Raw genomic sequence first — 21,299 nt, forward strand, 5'->3', positions numbered from 1 at the left:
CGACATCGATAGATTTATATGTAATTTACGAGGCGTCACTCGCCACTTTCTACCTACGAAATCCATTGGTTCAAACTTCGAATAGTTTGATTCAGGAAGAAGCAAAGTTTGAGTACACCAAAGAACCTACCATTGTATAATTTAATCAATAATAACAAAGATCCTAAATCACGATAAGCAAGAGTCGATACCGGAGAAGAACGATAAATAAAATTCGTTAATACTCGATAAAATAGTACTCTCTTGACACGTGTCTGTATTCGAGGTTTTAGTCTTCGAATCGTTCTAAAAATTCACATTAAGAATAAATGAATCAAGTCGATCAGGCGTGTAATTTATAAAGTGCAAAATACGACGGTACGTGGAAATACTTTCTGTATTTCTGTGTAATATTAAAAAATAATACGAGAATAACGCCGTCCTTTGCTCTCCATTTGAAAAATTTCGCTCACAAAACAGAGACGAGAGTCGGCTAATAAATACAGTGTCACCGGATCATTAACGAAACTGGTTCGAACAGGTCAAGATTTTACTCGATCAATAGTACCTAACGCTCTTCACCGGTTTTTTCCCCTCGGCCTTCCGACTTCTCTTCGCCGCGCTGTGTTTCCCTTTTCTCTCCCGGGCCGGTCGGAAGAGTCCATGCCGGTGCTCTGGATCGGCAGCAGCCTCGTTATAGCTATGAGATCGGCTACGAGGACCGCATCTGTTATGGGCGTAAACGCGGATCAACAAGCATGGAAAAATGGTCGTCGAGCGACGATCCGGTCGTGAAACTATCTCTTATTTGCGAACCGCGTGCACCACGGCTTCGTTAAAATAGCCTAGGTGTGCACAGCTCCGGCGAAGAGGTGAAACTCGAAGTCTAACGCGTTTCGAAGGCGTGGTGGAGAGACAGAGAGTGACATAGAATGACAAGAGGAGAGGAGAGGAGAGGGAAAAAAAGGCCGAAGCTCGCAAGAAGCGGAGATCCGCGTTTTCCACGCCCGAGGTTCTGCTGAAACGGGCGAATTCAATCATTACGGGCGTGCTCTGGGTGACATAGAGCCCCGATGAAAGCGTTTTCATTAAATTCGAACGGATTCGTCGGATGCCGCGACGTTCGCTCGCGTCAACTCCTCGCATTCTTCGATGGAAAGGTTCGATAGGCGGGGTAGACATTTAGGTTCTGTAATTAGCAGCAACGTTACACTGTCACATTCTTTTCTTTTCTTTTTTTTTTTTTTCTTTTTTTTTTATCTGGACTTCTATCTTCAATTGTCTCGCGCGAACTCGTAATATTCTTCGGTGGAAAGGTTCGATAGATGGAACAAAGATTTAGGTTTTGTAGTTGGAGAAGGATGTCGCTCGCTGTGATATCTTCTTTTTGGACTTTTGTCGTCAATCTTCTCGAATAGATACAGCTAGATTCTTAGTTCTTTTAATCGACGATTGGGCACTTTCAAAACTGGGTATCGCACAATTATCGAAGTTGAGACTTTTGCAAGGCATATTCGTCGCGGACGACATACTATGGACGACATTGAGTCGAAACCTGGATGACGTTCTTTCAAAAAATACGCTTCAACATTTCGCAGGTACTGTTAGTTTCAACAAAGTTTAGAATGGCGTACGATACTCGGGGAAAATCAATATCTACGAAATTTTCAAATATTCTTCTCCGAGTTTTTTTTTTTTTTTTTGGTTCTAGAATACTAAACTTTGATCCCTGAACTTAAATCCTCGCCTCGTAATATCGTTGCATATTTCTCATGAAAATATCATGCTCGTACTACGTATCAATTATTATAGGTCAACGTTAAACAAACACGAGTATTGTAATTGCTTTTAACCGATGAAACGCGACTTCAAACCAAGATAATCGAAAACTGTTCAAATCGTTGGTATCTCTTTCGTCGTAAAACGCCCTAGAAGAAAGAGGATCCGCCCAGATTTCACACGCAGTGGGTCTTTGACCGAACCGAGATGATCGAGATAGTTAGCGGTGACATTGCAGAGCGCGAAACTTTCGACTCGAGTTTCCATCGGGGAAAAAAGATCGGGGGTAATGGAGATCGTTGCTTTTCCACGCCCGAGGTTGTTCTGCTGAATTATTCGTAGCAGAAGACGAGGATCTACGTGTCTGATCTCTTAACTCGTTCCACCAGCAGTGCGCATACGGAAGGTCATACCCGTTCTATAGCGCCACTCGATTAGCGGATCGTTTCGATAAAATCTAACGTTCGCTCGGTTTTGCCAATACCGACGTGTTTCGTGATATTTAATCATAGGCCAATATATAGTTAACGCCGATGGCGCCCAGCCACGTGTGTTACGCGTCTTTTTCTAGCTCCTTTCACTCGTCCAGGCTGTTTCCTAAGATCCGATATTCCACTCTGCCGTCGTGCACAGCATCGAACATCGTGCTGCTACCTTTGAGAAAAATCTCATTGTCGGTGAAAGATCAGCTTTATGAAAATGTTTCCTAAATAAGCGTTATATTTGCAATGATTACTCAAAAAAATAATATAGATCTTCGAGCGGTAACTTTCAATGGTGAAATAAAGTATAACGCAAATATATTTTTCGTAAAATTTTGAACATTTTACGAGTGCTTAAAAGAGAATTGTCTCTTGGTTAAGAGTATCGAACCTTCGTGCACATACAGACGATCCTTTACGTAGTAACGTGTCTCGTGATAAAACGTATCTTATGTTTTACTTGCCGCCTCCACAAGGCACGCGGATTCTCCTAACAGAATCCAACTATATCCACGACTGCTTCAAAATCTAAAGGTACCGTCACTTCTTCCATCACCAAAAGATCCCTCGTTAAATCCCATTTCCAACAATCTACGGCACGAAACGCATTCACCGATCAGGGACAAACAACAACAACAGAAAATATCGGTCAGTCACACCGAGGAATGCTATCATCGTGAAACCAGAAACACAACGTGGCGATCCAGTGGCCGGTACCCGACGTCCTCGAAGCTCACCCCCGGAAGAGTCTAATGAAAGAATCACCCTTTCCTCCCTGCTGTATAAACTACCCCCACCTTGTCCTCCCTTCTCTCGCCTCCTTCCTCTTATTTCTCCGTCTTCCTGCTACCGTACGTATGGAAACTGAAGCTCGCCAGGTGGGGGGATAGGACGCAATCGCGACACGTTAAACGTCCCCGCAACAACCGGAGTCACGCACTTACGCACCTAGAGAAAGAGGTGGTAAGAGACATATAGAACGAAGGAAGAGGGAGTCCTAGGTTTCTCACTGGTTGAAGAAGAAGGGAGAAAAGCGAGAGGAAACGAGACAGAAGTGGGAGAAGGAGAGAGACGCGTGTACGCGAGTGAACGAAGACTACCAGTGGTGTACGGTCGGCACACGGGGGTAAAATCCGTAGACGCGTGCATAGAATGTGTGCGTGCAGGTAGAACGCGTGTAAGAGCGTATACACGAGGCCCGCTGGCTCGGGGACCGACGAGAGAGTGCCGCTATCAAACACGTATGGCGGCGATCGTCGTTCCGCTAGCAAGAAGGAGACAGAAGGATCAACGCGAAGTTCGTGGTAGGGATAGAGGCGGGCCCCGGCACACGCAGCGCTGCCGTGTGTGAGCGCGCGCGCGCCACGCACACGCACACGCTGAACGTGTCTCTGTCGTGTGTACCGGGGGACACACGGGTAAAGCTCACACTTACCTGACAAGATGTAAGTTCAGAAACTGGAAGGTGCCACTTCTGCACAGTCCAATACAAGACACCGAACCGGAAAGTTCGTCCCGAAAATTAGTCGGTGCGCTGTGTACGCGATCGTACGCCGGTGTATGGCGGTCCTGAGTACGATTAGGAGGAAAAGGTCGTTGCGAGAGCAAAAGGTCGAGAAGGATCGAGCGGAGGAGTGCGAAAGGCGGTGACCTTCCGGTGGAAGGTGAAGGTGGCGGTGGAGAATCGTTCGGTGGTAATTAGTTGGAGAAAATTACTTAAGATAGCAGGATACAGAGAGAAGGATAAGAATCGGGAGGAAGAAGTACGCGAAGGCGTAGAAGATAGTGAGGTGAGTCTCGCTTTGAGCGGAGAAGGGTGAAGAAACCTGGAGGTGGAAGAAGAAGAAGAGACAGAGGACGAAGGTGGTGGAGTGGTAAGGTGGTAGTGGTGGTGGCGGCGGTGGTGACGGTGGAGGCTTGTGGAGGAGGAAAAGAAGCTGGAGGATGAGAAAGACGCAGGAGGCGGCGGTGAAGGCGGAGGCACGATAACGAAATAAGCGGAGATACGTGAAAACGTATCGGGACACGGAGAAGTGACGGTGAAGAGAAGGAAGAAAACGCGACTCTCGTCCGATCTCGACGAACGGTGGACGAGGAAAAAGGGAAATACAAGGAAATATATACACCGCTCTGTGTTTTCGTTCTCTTCGTTGTTCGACGAAGAGAGGCGCGTATCGTGCGTGCGCCTCAGACCGCGGGAAACGCGTTGTCGTCCGCTTCTCGATCCGATCGACGCTGCATCGGGGCAAGCCCGCGATACTCTTCCGATACGCGCTCTCGATAATCGCGTCCCGTAAACTCTTTGCCCGCCGCGATATTCATCGAGCGCCGATCACAAACGTCACCAGTGATCTCGTTTATCGATCGTGCATCGACAAGTTTACGATGGTGTTTCGCCGTATAAACGCGCGGTCTACGGCGAGGACGATGATGAAGACAACGAAAACGATGATCGTCGAGAGGCATCGTATACGTATTGGATGATTATCATATTAATGAATGCGCATCGCTGCGACTCGACCAGCCAGTTCGCGAGATAGGCTGACGAAGGTGGAGCTTGGTGAGAGCCACGAGCTCGAAAACCCGTGCTCGATTTCATTCGCGGTGGAACGCGATCGATGGTCGATCGACGAATACACCGATTTCCCGGTGACGCTTTTTCGTCGTGAGTTCAAACTGTGTGAAAATACCTTGACCCGTACTTTAAGATACGAGGTGTTCGTGAAAAGTGTCGTTCGAAGAGCAACAAAAGTGACGGAACGTATACATGGAAATACATCCGTGCTGTATCTACCATCAAAAACTTGAGAAACGAAAGACGGCAAAGTGTACGTGTGTGTAAATTATTGCTGTTGTTCGTTTGAAAACTGCGAGAGGAATTGTTTGAACATTCCACGTGTCCAAGGAGTATGTTTTACCCAGGATAAACGATCTCGAGGCGAATGTCGTCGGATCGGTAGCTACCACATCGGTCGCTGACATTGGATTCGTCCGGAACAAGGTAGCCGTGAGTTTTATTCTTTGACCTTAATCGGATCGCGATTTTTTGGAATAGTTGCAACTATCGTTGAAAGCCACCGATAGCCTACTGAGTGGAGAGTTTGCCGCTCGATACGCAAGACATGTCGGAAGTTGACCGTTACCCCGCGAAGACCGACGTTACTTCTTTTTACGCGCAAACGATTTTGGCGCGAGTGCTGTGAGTCCTTAATGGTATCGCGTTTCCAACTGGCCTTGGAAGCTCGTCATCGTGAGATTTCGTGTTCCTCACCGAACGACTGTTTCTCGTTATCGTCGTTGTGTTCTTCTCGTCACGGTGTTTTCAACCGTACGACGTTGTCAGCCTCGCGAACCCGTGTTCTTCCCCGATATCCGGTCGAAACTTTCAGAAAATTTTGTTTTTCGTTTTACGGTCCCTACCGAGGATACCAGGCCGTTCAGTTCGGCCAGTGTTTTCTGTTTTCAAATGTGGTCGCAGCGACGTACCTTGTTTTTCACTTCGATGAAAAACGTTAAGAGTGACATTGAGTCTCATGCAGAAATAAAGGCAAATCGTTCGCATCGAACGAAGTTGGATTTCTATGTGGCAGTTTCAAAGGAAATTAGACTTACACTATGGATGTGCATTCGTTTATGAAAAGTTGAAAAGTGTAAAAATATTCGGAATGCGGATAATATACGAAAAAGTATAAAATATATAAACTATTTGTTGTAATATCTAGTTGGTGAATCGTGTGTCCAGTTAGATTCTATTCTTCATAATACTATAAAATTGCATAGACATCCGCAATCTGCTTGAAATCTCGATAGGAAAATACTATTTCCATGAAAAACCATACGGCGTTGATTATAATATAAAATATTGGATTTATGCAAAAGGCAATTTTTTCCGATCGTCAGAATATTTGACGAATCGTAAAGTATTTGAACTTGTCTCTTCGCAGAATCTAGCGATTTCAAAGATGCTCCCTTTCTTGAAATTCTCCTCCGATGTTCATGTATTATTGATTAACACTCGAATACTTAGAAACGCGTTGACGCTCGTCTCTAGGACTGTTCAGTATTTTTACAGTGTTCCGCTGTCACGCGTGAAACGCTTTCCCACGATAAAGAGTTTGAAGACGCAGGGTAGCGGAAAATTGAAATTCATTCTGATAAAAGTTATCGATAGCACTCGTGACACATCGTGAACGTTTTTGACTTCCGCCTCGTATGCATCGAATTAGCCTCGATTTGCGATACTGTCACTATACGCTGCACGCGATTCTTCCATTTCATTTTCTAAAATAACAGAGATACGCTATAAGGCAAACGAGTCACAAAACATTTTATAGAAGGAAATTTCAGCGAAAAATATTCATCCACACAAGTGGTGAAAATTTCAAAAACACGCTGACATGAGTATATTCGCATATGTGTAATTCACTAGACACTTGCTAATTTCAATTAATATAATCAAGACAGGTAGGCGATATTTTACAAGAACACTCACATACGCGTAATTCAGAGAAATGCATGCATATAATTACAGATTCACAGCAGATAAATCAACGATACACTATAGTTTAAACCATCGTATAACTCGACTTCCAAACTTGACTTGTCTAACAGAGTCTAATTAATATTAGGTTAATTGGAAAGTGTCTTTCTTTTACAGACACGTTTTTTACAACAACGTATCTTTATGCAAACATGAAACCTAATCTGTCGAACGTTGTGATCTTTAGTTTGATAGAACAAAATGGATCATACGTAATTCGATAAAATGATATAAAACGGAAAATGTTATGCATCCATTATTTCCTTATAAAATGAAAGAAACTTTTCGGACGACCTAATACATCATCCTCCAACTGCAACAAATTTATCGTCTAAATTTCTTAATCTTGAGCCAAGCGTTCAGTAACCTACGAGCGGAAATTTTTCTCTGTCCAGAATAACTTTTATTTAGCCTTATTTTATTCAACGTGTTATAACACACGCGATACCTGGTTGAAAGACGAGTCGAAAAAGTAAAGAGCACACATATAGATACCTCTGACTCTGTCCGCAACGATGACCCTTTGCTAGTGCCCAGCTTATGCGGAGTCTACACAAAACAGAAAGCCGAAATAGGGTCTGAATTTCCCATGGGTACCGCCTAATTATGTCCATGGGACACTCGTTCCATTATGGTATACGCATTGAGCATTTGCTAGTTACCCTTTTATGCTAAGTGAGAGCAGAGCCAGTGGATGACCCTTGGAACGGGTGACCGCTTGTGGACGGTCTAGCCTGCCGGACACTTTCCTGACCATCCCTGTGTACCCACGAAGACCCGCAGGTTCTTTGCACTATAGGGTGTCTTCTAAATATACGTAACACGCACGTCGCACCTGGGCCTTTGCTGTACGATAAATAATTTACCATTTAATAATATCAATAAAAGAGAAAGTATAAATAGACGGCGAATGTTGATACATTTACGAATAATTTGAATATACAAGATATTTGTATTATTAGCAAATTTGTTCCTATGTTATTAATATGTAATTATGTAAGTATAACAATTCGAGCGATGATATTAGTGAGATAAAATTAACAAGATGGTCGTACAACTAATGCTCGATATAAGATACTACGTGTTAATCAGTGGAAAATTATTGGTTTCTTGAGAATATAAAAGCTACCACGTGAATCATTTCTTTGCTTCATTAAAGAAGTTTCCACACTTTTTCTGTTTGATATGAATCGGAAAGTAGTGGCCTCAAGATTTCCTTGTATTTATTGAATTTATTAACATATTACGTGTCATGAGATATATCTCGTGTTTTTTATTCGGTCAAAAAAGTTATTTACGAGGCATCTCAAATCTTACCCCGTCTTAAACTATACAAACAGCGATAATTTTATTACAAGTCGTAGTCGAATATAACACTCTAATTACTTAGATCCAAGTATTTTAAGATTTCGTTTTACTTAATACCATCTACGTATACGAGAATGTCCTACCGCGAAAATCAAATGTAGATACCTAACAGAAGAAACGTTTCATTAGAAAGCAGGGATGCGTGCACTTTATAACGAACCATAAAGCAACATTCTTGCACAAACCTACATCAGAGACTTGAACGATCGATAATGAGCCACCCTGTATGCAGCGGAACGCGCGTTCCCGCGAACATCCGTTGAAGCTCCTTGACGACAGTTGGAAAAAATTCAACCAAAAAGGTTGGAGGAAAAATGCACGAGCGAAATAATACGTGATTCCAGTGCGGGGACACGTACGTCGATCGAGTTTTGCTGCGAGAGGTCCCGGCGGCGGACGATCTCGCAAGCGGCCACCGTTTAATCGACAATTAGTCTGGAAAGGGCGATCAACGGCGTCACGAGAGCCGCGGGATAATCGCTGCCCCGGAGGACGCGAGCCGCTTCTCGTGATCCTCGTGCACGCTTAATGGAGCTATAAAGCCGTATTAAGATTAACTGTTCCTCGCAGGCCAGTGCTCCAATTGCGTAACGGAATAGCAGAGGAATTAAAGTTGGCCGCGCGTTACTCTAACGTTGCGCTGTCGGTTCGAACGATAACGCGATCCAACGATCCATTTTACGAGATCGATCGACGAGATCGTGACAGGGGTTGGTTAGAGTTCGTGTTGTAGCATGTCTGCACGACAGGTTGCGCGGATTTTATCCGAAGATATTTCACGTGGAAAATAGGCAAAGATCGGAGTAGACGTAGTAGATAGAGGGGATTAAGTAGTAGACCGTGTGTGCTAAGTAGGTAGCGATGTTGTAGACTTTTTTTCGTTAAGCTGTTATTCATTGTTGGCATATTTTATCGTTGAGACGATGACGACGACGATAGTAATGTCTTTATTGCGTTTTGTTAGTGTGCAAACAATCGAACGATATGTAGCCAGTTTCTATCGAACTGAAGCACATGCTGTTGAATCGAAGTGTTGTCAAGAGTGTCTGAGAATAAGTGACTTCTTTGGAAGGCGCACAAGTCAAGCTATGATATCCTTTGCTGTGTTAGATCGTACGATGAATTCTCTTCCGCGATGAGACCTTGATTCAATTCTATTGTTAACATAAAACGCTTGGATGTTTCGTTCACGAGGTTTTAATCCATAGTACCTTCTATTAATTTTACAAATTTCTGAAGGCAGTAATTTAGTAGTTTATTTAAAATATTATCTGAGAAATACGCCATGCCTGAACCATTTTTTTTTTTTTTTTTCGAAAATAAAGCTTGTTCGGACTTGTATTATTTGATCAAAAATCTTCGCTTTAAAACAGGTTATGGTCAGCAAAAATATTTGTCTGAACTAAGATGGTGGATATTTATTACGCAACAACTAAATAATTCTAATAGAAAAATTCTCTAGAATCGTTATTTAAATAGAACCACCCTCCCCTGACATGCAATAACCAATACGTAAACATCCAACAGTAGCTAAAACTGTTAGTACTTCCTACATACACGCAGTAAACTCACGATTTCCTGAATTTAATCTCCCGCGATGGGAAAAGCTATTAGATCCTCGGGGATCGCCTAGAAAACCGGGCGTATAAATTGAAACGTCACGAATAAGGTAGAAATGAGAAGACAGAAAAGCGTTCGAGCTTCCGATAATCGGGCCTGAAGCCGGTATCAGCTGCTGGTAATCGGCTCGGAAATCACATTATCACGATACCCGTGCACCGCGTAAGCAACTCTGCGAAAAGAGAAAATCCAAGGAGCAACGCGGCGGGAGGATGGCAAATGATACTTTCACGGTACATTTATCAGCAAGAACTGGCAACGATAATAACCCAATAGGCAGATGTTATAAATTGTATTACCGTATGCTTCTTTATAGCGTGCTAATTAACCGCGTTCACTACCGGACGGAACGCTGTTGAAATATGACAATGCTCGCGCCCGCGGTGGACGCTGCACAAAAAGGAACCCCGTGAAAACCGACAAACCAGTTTCTGCTTTATCCAAAGAACTTGGTGCATGCGTTAAAATAAAGAAAAAAGAAGGAAAAGGAAAAAACGAGGAAAAACAGAAGAAAAGATAAATGGAAAGAAATGGAATACGTCGGTCACGTTCATTCGGTAACGAGTTAAACGTTTCGCCGATTCTGTGGAATCGCGTGACGATTCGTCCACACGCGTGTACAGGATGTTGCGGTGATCCCGTTCGTGTGAGATATCTTCATTATTTTAAATAACGAGACAGAATATCAAATATAAAAAGAATTGAGAGAAACATACGGCGACAATGGGACGCAGGTGGAAAAAAAATCTGTAAGTCGATTTTATCTCTTAAGATAGATAGTGCGTAAGCTCTGGGATAAGCGTATTTTAGTATTTCTATACTTTCAAACGGTTATTTCAGCTGGCTTAGAATTTGCAGTTTCCCTGCACGCGGAAAATTTATTTCATCCTCGAGGAAATTTTCTTCCCTGTAAATTCACGATAGATGAATACTTTGATCCGGACAGTTAAACGTAGGTTACCTATTCGCAAGAAAAATGTTATATTTCATTATGAATACGCGTGCGAATTTTTCTATCACTTTGCTATTTAAAACACCAAAATTAACCCTCAGAAAATTATTAAAGAAAGTTATATCAAATATGAACCGTTAGAAAAGCCACTGTTATCATCCTACTATTATTACTACTATTACTACTACTGTCCTTTTCTTGATCCTAAAAGTTCCAGAAATAATATTCTCACCTATTATTTGAAGTAATGAGTTTGTCGTGACAAGCTGTGTACGCGATACTGGGCGAAAATGATGTTTACGAGTACGACGACTTCGCAGTTGGACGAAGAGAATCGAAGTGGTCCGCAGAAACGTTTCTGTGGATCACGCGAAAGCATAATAAGAAGGGATTAACGGATATCCGTGTTTAAGTTGCCAAGACTCTCGTTCCCGCGAGTAATACGACGCAGCAACAACAAAGGATCGGTTGAATTAACCCCTTGGATTCATCCGCCTCACGCGATACGTCACCTTCAGGAGAAACGATTTGTTTCGGATCTACATTGCGAATCAACGTAAATAAACAAAGAGAAACGTGCTCCGCGTGACGTTCTCGCGTATTAAAGTTGCTCGTTGCCTCGTTAAAGGTATTTTACGTTGAACGTAGTACCGTGCTGGAGCTGGTAATCTCTTAATCAATGCTACTTATATTAAACTAGATTATTTTTCTAGATAATATGATAGAAGCAAAAGATTGCATTACGTGTTATAAAATATGGACAAGTTCTACGACCATTCCTTGGATTTAATCAGTGATATAACGAAGAATATATTTAACTGTTTAATTGTTTCTTTGTAAATAACAAACATATCGTTTACCGATAATCCGTCAAGCTCGCTGTGTTTTTATAGTTAATACAGATTGGTTGTTATACTCGTGATATTATAATTCCCTTGCAGACAAGCTAAATCATTTATGTCCACGTCTAATTTTTCAGCATTCTAAGCTCTCAAGAAATCTAACAAAATTCCAACGTACCAAACGTCTCTGTTACTTCGTACGATCGTTCATTAAGTCTAATACTTCGAATACAGATAATTTCAACATACAGATAAGAATTCCTTTCAAAGAAACCATCGATAACCCGCTTATATTACAAAGAATTAAAATAAAAGACAACACGAGTTTCAACAGCGTTTCACAGTGCAGACCACCGTAGAGTTCTGTACTCTTTACAACGCGTTAAGAAATTAGAGGGATTTGGACAAGGGTATGCGTTTGATTTCGATATGCAAATTAACGCGTGGTCTCTCGCGGCGGCGTTAAATTGGACTCACGCCTCTTTCTCCTCTTCCTCTTCACCGGCATTTCCTTTCTCTCTATTCCGCCGTGAGACAGTCGCCAATTTCATTTGCGCTAATAACACGATCGTTAACCCAGTGAGAGTAAGCCACGGGGTGTGCGCCGCGTTTCCTTCGGCCGGCTGTTCACGCCGCCACAATGCCAATAATGGCGTGGCGTTTCCGGTGAATGGCAGCGAAGGGGGTAAAAGAGCCGCGAGGTAAAAGCACTCCCGTCGGGTATTGTCACGCCATTCGCTACTTACCGAGACCATTTCTTTTCACCGTCGTGTCTTCATTGCTCTATGAATATTTTGCTTCCTCGCTTCGAACGACGTCCTTTGGTAACGAAGTTTCCGTTGCGAATCTTCTATTTCCTCGTGCGAAATGTTGGCGAGAAATTGTAGTACAATAGCGTTACGAAATCGGCTAACGAAGCGCCGATTGTTTGTATCGTATCACGTTGAATCTCTTCCAAGCTCGAGAAAGCGAGTCGAGATTGCACTCTCCGCAGGTGAAGTTGAATTTAAAAATTTGTACAATCTCGCGTTTGCAGGAAAATGTCCAGTTCTGACGTTAGAGCGTTCTTGACGTACGTGTAGTTTCCCTGATTCAATTGCGCTTCTCAGCCTCTTTCAGTTTCATCGATTTCATTCAGGATTCGGTCCCTTTATTTCCTTATTTTAGTTATTTTCTTTTTTATTTTTATTTTATTTATTCTCTTAATTATTTTCTTCTTTTTCAAGTCGATATAATTTGAATATTTTCATATCTATTGAATCTTCGATGTTCGTATCGTTTCTGCGATTCAACTATTTCTCTCGGTCTTTCAGTTCCATCGATTTTACTACGCTCTTGATCTTTCTCTTCCACTTCGAGTCGATATAATCTGAATGCTGTAACGAAACATGTAGATGCATTTTTTTACTTCGTGAAGGATAAGTTTAATATGTTTCCTCAAAGATACTTGGAAGTATCTTGTCGAATGGAAGAGTGTGTTCGAGTTAACCGCAGGCGCGGTTTTTCTGCCGTTCTAAAAATACGCTAGAGCATACTTAATCCGAGGCACTACTCGACTCGACGAGAACACCCGTAGGCGTATTGTCCTCCAGTTCTCACCAACGCGACTGCCTCGAGCCAACTTAATTTCCTCTGTTATCCTAATGAACAGGTAGAGCACCGTCTGTCAACACCTTTTACTTTTTTCCTCGAAATTAAACGTACTTGTCTGGATGGCAGATAAAAACAAATGATTATATGTTTGGGAATCTCTCGGGTTAACGCGAAATGTTCGCAAAGGTTGCAACAGTGGCAATGAAATTTATGTTTTTGCATTCGCAACGAAGTAAGAAATTTTCGCTACCGATACTACAACTACTCTTGTATCTGTGATATAGTACAAGAACAGCTTCGTCTTATGTTCGTCTGTTTGATCAATTATTAAAATAATAATACGGTCGTAAAAAGTTTTTACAAGCCTTCAAATAGTTTCACGAGCCACTGTACTTGATCTCATGATTAGTTTCCAACAGATACAGAACGAAGATCAACAAACGACGTCCGACGAACGCTCGCATGAATCCAAACGATAATATTAACGCAATTTTCTGCGTTTGTTGGTACGACGCCGCAACGAGGCAAAAAACAGGCCAAGTAATTAGCGTAACACTATCGTAACCGGATGTCCAAGCGTTTTTTGCCCTCACTACCACAGGCTGATCCACCTTTTTGTCTGTGTCGTTCTGCAGTTTTTCGTATTGGTTCTTGACTGAGAGGTCTCGTGTCTGTCGTGATTTCACCGATGATATAGTAATGGTAACACGTCGAAACGTTTGCACGCGATAAAGTAATGAATGGAAGAAAAGGGAAAATAGGACTTGCAATATCGTATCGTCGATTTGTTTGTAAATTAGAGATAAACGTTATCTTAAACTCTTAATTCGAAATTCAATTTTTCTAGTAACTAGTTGGAAAATTTCTTATCATAGAAAATTATTGCTTCTCTATTTAGTGAATACTTTATAATCGATAAATATTTTAACAATTCATCTGACAGAGATTTCGAACTTTTATCGAAATCGTTCCTTCTTCGAATTCGTTCGTATAAATATGTCGAAACCGATGATTTATGAAATAGACGAACAGATTTCTATTTACGTATTCCTCTAAAGAACCGAAACATCATCGCCTGGAATTTTTGTAGAACTCTTGCGTTAAAATTGACTTGTGTTCGTAAAGCTAATCCCGTCTTTCACGAAAAAAGACGAAAGAGTAATCTGTGTGGTGTTGTACCTTTGGGTATCCGCGTCTCGGTTTACCTGTCGCGAAGATTCCCGCTGTCGACGTGTGGTTATCACCTCGACGAAGAAGAAAAAACGCCAACAAGAGAAAGGGCTGAACGAAGGATAAATCCATGCCGAGGATGGGACCGTTAGACGAGTCACAGAGAACACGTTTGGTTCGGCGAACAACAAAAATTCCTATCTCCCTTTTTCATACATTTTTTCCAACTTTTTTCTTCTTCGTAATTTTTCTCCTCTGTTCCTCGTCCGGCTGTTTCGTTTCCCGCGCGAAACGAAAAATCGCCTTAACGACAAACAATTTGTCCGAAGAAATTCCTCAAACGAGGAAGAAGAATTCGCGACACGTACCTTGCTCATGTGGGAAAGCTTCGCGAGCTATTGACGCTATTAAATGACGCTTTTCATTTCTGCACGCTCAGCCATGCTCGAAAAATGAAGGAACCTTCCGCCAGGATCACACGAACGGATCCTTTCGTTTATAGCCTCGATGAAATCCCAACGTCTTCCTCGATTACGAATAATTTTGCGTCTTTTAATGCAGAAATTAATCCTTCGCCATCTTCTTATCTTCGATCATCGAGATGCACAGATTCTCCATTTCGATCGAATGCATCCGATATACAGGATACGCTTGATGGACGTACAGTAAAGTAGGATTATTATAGTGACCAGCGCTTCGATATTCTAAAATTCTGAATTATGATAATTACAGCGGACAATTTTAATATTGCTTAGACGAACATTTCCCCTTCTGACGAGTAGAGAAGTTATAGCACGCACTTTCTCGTAAAAAGTTACAATCATCGAGCTGTCAACGTGCGCAATATATTTCGTCATTTACCACGCCACTAATAGCGTCGAATAATCAAATGGTCTATCTTCGGATATGAACTGCTAAAACCTTGTTGATGATCGAACTGGCCGAGTTACAACACAAAATATACTTAGCCTGACTGGCGTAACCTAACCTAGCTCTACGCTAGCATTTAAATTTACTCGGGCAGAACGTCCCTAACTCTAAAAAGAGACCGAAACCTCCGGTGGTTCGTTAGCATAATGAAAGCGTTCCCGTAGAAATTAATTGGATCAGAGTAGCCGGCAGGTGGAAAAACGATGAAATCGGGACGGGTTAATCGAGGATAATGCTCGGTGTCTTTGAACGGTAACAGCCGCCGGTCGAAGAGGACAGGATCGAAGAGCCGGCGTAGCCGATCGTGACAATAAATTATTTTAGCCGGATGATAAGTGTGCCGCACGTTAACAAGCGGGATAACGCGGGACGAAGAAGGCTGGATAACGCGTATCAGATCGGTTCCCGTGGCGGGAAGCGGAAGAGACGAGAACCGAAAGATCGAAGATGAGGAACGCTCGATAATCGCAGCACGGTCGAAAGAAGGGTAGAGGCCGAGAGGTAGAAACGAGACGTGGAACCCGCGGCGGACAAGAGAACCGTTAACCGGTCTGTACGCACCGCCAGATATACTGCAAATTGATATTTTTTCGCCGCGGTATCGAAAGAGAACGAAAGAGGAGGTCGGCGTTAACGAGGAATGATTTGTCGAGCGACGGAAGCTCGCCTCAGGCTAAGGCGGTTCGAGATCTTCAACGGTCCGCGGACCATCTTCCGCTCTGAATCACTGATCGAAAGCTACCAATGGCTCTCGAGCGTTCTGGAAATCGTCTACCGTATCTGGTGTTTATGACACGCTATGCCCGAAAGAAGTTGGATCGTTGCGATACCGATCGTATCTTTAAAAAGGGTAGGACTTTCTTTAGGCTCGATCGTTCACAACGGGGAAATTTTCAGTGGCTTCTTTTTGCAAGTTGGTTTTATCAATTCGTATCGATTTGCTGGAATAAAATATCGACGAAGAGACGGAGAAGATATCTGATGGAAGTCGATGCCTTCGGGTAGCATAGCTGAGAAACGTGGATATAGTTCTTTTTCCTTTTCTTCTTCGTTATGAAACGCGCATTACGACAAGAAACGTAACGACGTTAGGACTGACATGCCAAATAGATAACGTAGGAATTCTCTTCTCTTCTTGTAGAATTAACGATCCCCGTTTGGTAGACCAGACAGTCGACTATCCTAACCCTATTCGTAGGAAATTCACGCAAACATTTGACGAATAACATTGAAAATATTCAAAGTAAAATACCTGTGTAAAAATTCCATTTCTTAATTACGTCCGAAAAAAGATAAATTCGTATAAAAATCCTTCCAATTCCAATTTATTACGCTCGGCCTGGACTAAAAACTAGCGCAGAAATCACGCCCCATCCTTAGCGGTCACCCTCACGACTCACAGATCCGCCGGGAGGAACGAACCCAAGCGAAAAGGAGAGGAACGCTGCTCGCACACGCGATGATGTATCGGCCGTGGAATCGAGCTAATGGAAGGTCGCCATAGGGAGATTAGTTAACGGGCCACGGATGTGTATTCGGGATCATAATGCTTCGCTGACTTCGAACTGGTTTTTGATATCCGAAGCCGGCTTCGGGCAACGTAGGAACGCGCGTATGAACAAGAAAATCCAGAGCACTTACACGCTAGAGGAATATTCGTGGTGTTTGGACGTACTCGTTTGGTCCATGTGGCCCGTTTATTGGCCAGTCTGAATCGAATTATACAAGCCGCTCGACAGAGTAAGACACGTTGCGCAGAAACAGAAACGTTACCGAGCGTGTCTCTCGGCTCGGACGCTGGTGATTTCGATGCGTGCATAGGCGAGCTCGTTCGATTTCGCGTTCGAAACCTTGTTTGCGCGTGGAATGACGTAAGATTTATTGAATGGTCTGCTGGTTCTTTGAAAGGTACGTACGTTCCTTCAACGTGATTTTTGTTCGAAGAAACGAGAGGCTTGAATCGTGTTAACTCTTTCTGGCCAGTTGTTGTGCATAAGCGACATTCTATTTGAATAAATTATTAACTAAACGATAAATATCCATAGCTTAACAGGTACCTACCAATTTGAAAAGGAAGTAGGTATCAAGATACGTTTCTTCAACGAGTTATTAACTGACTAAATGCGGGTATATTTTCTCGACGCTAATATCAGTGCGTGATGTCTTCTTTGCAGAAACTTCGGAGAAAATGTATTTTCTTCGCTAACGATCGAAGAGAACGAAATATTTACTACGATGGCTCAATCCTGCACGGCTGAACAACGCTTGAAAAAGAAGAACAAACTTGTCGTTCTAAAGCGTGTATCATGTTCGTGCTAGAGGAATTTGTTAATCACATTTTTACGTGAAAGTTGATGTTTCATAAGTAGATTCAGAATACCATTATCTCGCTACTGTCGATACGGGATAGATAGAAGAAATTCTGAACGTTCTTTCCGGTTTCTCCTATCACAAATTACTTACATATCTACGCAGGTACGTATGTGTAGGCAAAACAAATTTCTGTACTTTCGTGTCTTTAAAATTCACCGTATATTTTTCTCGCTACAAAAGGCTATTTCGAATGTAAATATTAACGTCGTAAGAATTCGCGGCATTTTAGGACGAACCTCTCGAGAAAGGGACATACCCACGCCGCCACAAGCTGACTTGATGTATCGCCAGATATTTAACCGACGCGACTAACGTACGGCCGATCATAAATTGAATTGAAACGTTATCGTTTCGACGGTGGACGTCATTAATCACTATAATATAATCAGATACGTGCGACTAAGTACGCGCGGATGTATTATTTTGATGGGCGAGCCGCGCAACGTAAATCAACAAAGTCACGGTGGATCTTGCTCGTCCATTCCAGCCAGTCGAAATTCTTCGTTCCTTTGGATTTTTTCTTATCCCACTCGATCGAGATTAATGTGAAGAAAAAGAACGCGCGCGGGGCAATTTCCGGAATAAAGATGGAAGGCGGAACGAAGATCGTTTAACGAGCCACGCGGACGATACGTTGCCTCCTCGTTCGCGAGAGTTTTATCGGCTTAATTGTATCGATTAATCGGAGCCGGATTCCACGGTCTACGTATCTTCGAGTTTGCAATCGCGAGGGAGCTCCGCGACGATTGAATCCGCCCGTTGTAGGATTTTAAATATTAATTCCCGTGCAAGATGCAAATTTAAAGACGCAGTCGAACTTCTAACGACGGGCTATTAAAATCGTTTCCTGCAATCGCGCATTAATCTTACGAGCGATCGCGTTCGATAATTGGCATGCCGGAGTGGGGATGTTTGTCGATAGGTACTTTTGTGATGTAAATACAAACGAGAGAAGCGTGTTGAGGCATTTTTTTCGAAAGTAAATGTCTACCTACTCGTGGAAACATTTTCATTTTAATCGTAAGATTGAAAACTGAGATATCGTTTCCGCAACATCTTAGCCGGGCCGTAATTTTAATCGGGAACCTCTATGATTGCGAAATTAAGAATTAATAGATGACGAATCAATTTCAATTAAGCCGATTTTATCTTTATACAGATAAATAAGCGGGTATAATTTATCCTTTATTTATGCGAAGCGTCAGGCGTGGAGAGATAGCATCTCTAAATAATGAAATTATTATAAAAATGGGCGATTTCAAATTTCTCTGTTAATTATTTCCGTTTTCGCAATGAACGTCCTTGCTTAAATAAATAAATTAGGATAAAAAGCGGAATATTTAAAGACTCCTGTACCTGTTTTAAAAAACGAAGTCGTGTCTCGAAGAACGTTATTATAGTACCGTTTGTGCGAAAAATTGAATAAGAAGTGGGTTAATACACGAATCGACGATTTCTCGGTTCTCTGTTCTCGCACAGATTTACCTATTTAACGCTGTAGAGCGTACAGAATGATAAATTCTGTTTAAGACATTGCCTATCGAACGCTGCTTGGCAGACCAATAAAAACATCGTAATTTTCTTTTTACGATCCAAGAATCCGTTTGTTCGGGGCATTGATTAATCGCGCCTAAGAGGCTCGTACGAGCTATAAAGCACGCGAAGACACAAAGTTATCGTGAATATCGACGAATCGATCGGTGAGAACGGAGGTCGTTAAGCTCGTTAACTTTCGTTCGAAATCGTAACGCACTGACTAGCTGATTATCATACTACTTGGTCGAAGAAGGATCACGTGGTTCTGGTAATTGGACCCTTTAGACGATCGCGTTGATTTAATGACTACGTTGTCAGCTATACACTTGTATCGTGACGTTTCCGGCCCGGCCAAATCGCTCACGAAAATTGGCTCTCGAATTAGGGAAAGAAATTAAAACTTATTTATGATTCGAGTGTTTCGTCGAGTTATTCGTCGTTGGGAATTCTTCTTTAAGTTACGACCAACTTGTTTAAAAAGCTAGAAAATTGTCTAGAAATTGCGTAAACGTTATTAAAAGATCGTTAAAAGATTCGAAAACTAATTCGAAGAGTAGATATGTCATAGAAACGTAGATAAAAATCAAAGAAGCAGAATAATTTCATAATTTGAAAAGAAATACTTTATATTCCTTCGAACCTTCAAACTTCATAAAGTTGTGAAATTTAAGCGAAAAAATTCTTTGCTAGACGAATCCCTAAAATTTCCTTTCAGATAAAATTCAGCGATGTAAATTAATTGAAAAAAAAAGACATCGTGAATAAAGAGAAAGGGATCACAGTATTTTGTCACGCTGAGAATTCTCTTATGCTTCTTATTAGGCTACGAAAATCTAGGAAATTAAAGTGTCTCCATGATATTGTAAAATAAACACGTAAGTTTACACGTTACAAGAGAAACTCGATTTTGCCGAACGTGTAACTTTCAGCGTGAAAAGTATCAACGCAGAACGGTTGATCAGGCTGCTATTTAGACGACTCGTCCGTCGTGTCGCGTCCACTTCCACCAGACAGCCGAATTAATTGACGGTGGCTCGAAAGTGGCGATCGAAAGCGTAGATTACGCGCGGTTCGGAACGGTGTTGGCGATTCGCATGAAAAATGACAAGCCCCTGCAGCGCGTGACACCGTTACCAACGGGACGAATTAATCGATCGGGACCAGCCGAATGAAGCCAGATAAAGGGACAATGAGTTTCGAAATCGTTCTCCCTGCGTACGATTAACAAGTTAACTAGATAGGAAGTAAAAAGCACGATTGATATAATCACCGGTCAAAAGATCGTTTAGAACGAAATGAAGAAAACGTTTCGATTCGAAACACAGCTTCCGCGATCTCCGAGTTCGCCATCAATAAAATCGATCGTATCGACGGAATCGCCGTCTACCTTCGACGATCACGTAACCGATCTGTGTTCTTCCTCGTCTGCAGACATCTGCCTGGGATAAATCGTGTGCGAGTTTTGATAATTCGGTGAAAGATCCTCGTGAAAGACGCTCGCTAGCAACGACCTATTGCGCAACCAGGCAAAATGGTCAGTTGGCGATGGTCGATCGAGACCGGAGATGGCTAAAGTCGAGGCGACGATACTCGTCGAAACTGTCCAGGAAGAACCGCTGTGAACGAGACTAGCCGGTAATTGCGATACGACCGGGCACGCAGTCGTTGAACTTTCTTCCCCAAAGGTAATATCGCCGCGTTAGGTAATAAATGCAGAACGTGTTGGCGATCGTCGGTTTGCGCCACCCCGAATGTACGTTCGAATACGTTTTTCTCGCGAAAAACGCGTACATGATCGGTGAACAGAGAAGTGTACGGTCCAGTCGGTGATATCGCGACTCATCGAATCGCACGCTCGTGGACTACGTAATTTAATCCTTAACCTGTCGAACGTTACGTCAAACGTCTATCTTTGACGAAGTTGATGCGAGGTACATAAATAGGATAATTTTTTGTGTAGCGTGTGTATAAATACATAGAAGACAGTGTGATTAGTGTGACGAGTGTTAGATACGATAATTGCCACTTGTATTTGCGCGAAGAGAGAGGTAACGAATTTTAACAATATATCGACCGGCTCGTAGGTTTCTATGGTTTTTATCAGGCGTTCAATGAAAATCATGAGATTCGTTTGA

At 42.4% G+C, this 21,299-nt stretch overlaps 3 protein-coding genes across 7 annotated transcripts in view; 1 reads left to right on the forward strand and 2 right to left on the reverse strand.

Annotated features, from left to right (window-relative positions):
• Chn (zinc finger transcriptional factor charlatan) overlaps window positions 1–21,299 on the reverse strand; it is a 266,952-nt gene that overhangs the window by 186,021 nt on the left and 59,632 nt on the right. The gene's annotated exons all lie outside the window — the stretch shown is intronic.
• Window positions 1–21,299, forward strand: part of Grh (grainy head) — a 162,750-nt gene that overhangs the window by 70,346 nt on the left and 71,105 nt on the right. The window lies entirely within an intron of this gene.
• Window positions 3,953–4,732, reverse strand: LOC139992310 (uncharacterized; the record flags this gene model as incomplete). The annotated part of the gene is made up of 3 exons (XM_072013047.1): window positions 3,953–4,152; window positions 4,185–4,383; window positions 4,625–4,732. Coding segments are annotated over 3 exons (507 nt in total), but the record flags the coding sequence as incomplete, so codon positions are not given.

This window comes from Bombus fervidus, chromosome 11 (genome assembly GCF_041682495.2).
Source record: "Bombus fervidus isolate BK054 chromosome 11, iyBomFerv1, whole genome shotgun sequence".
NCBI classification, from domain to species: Eukaryota; Metazoa; Arthropoda; class Insecta; order Hymenoptera; family Apidae; genus Bombus; species Bombus fervidus.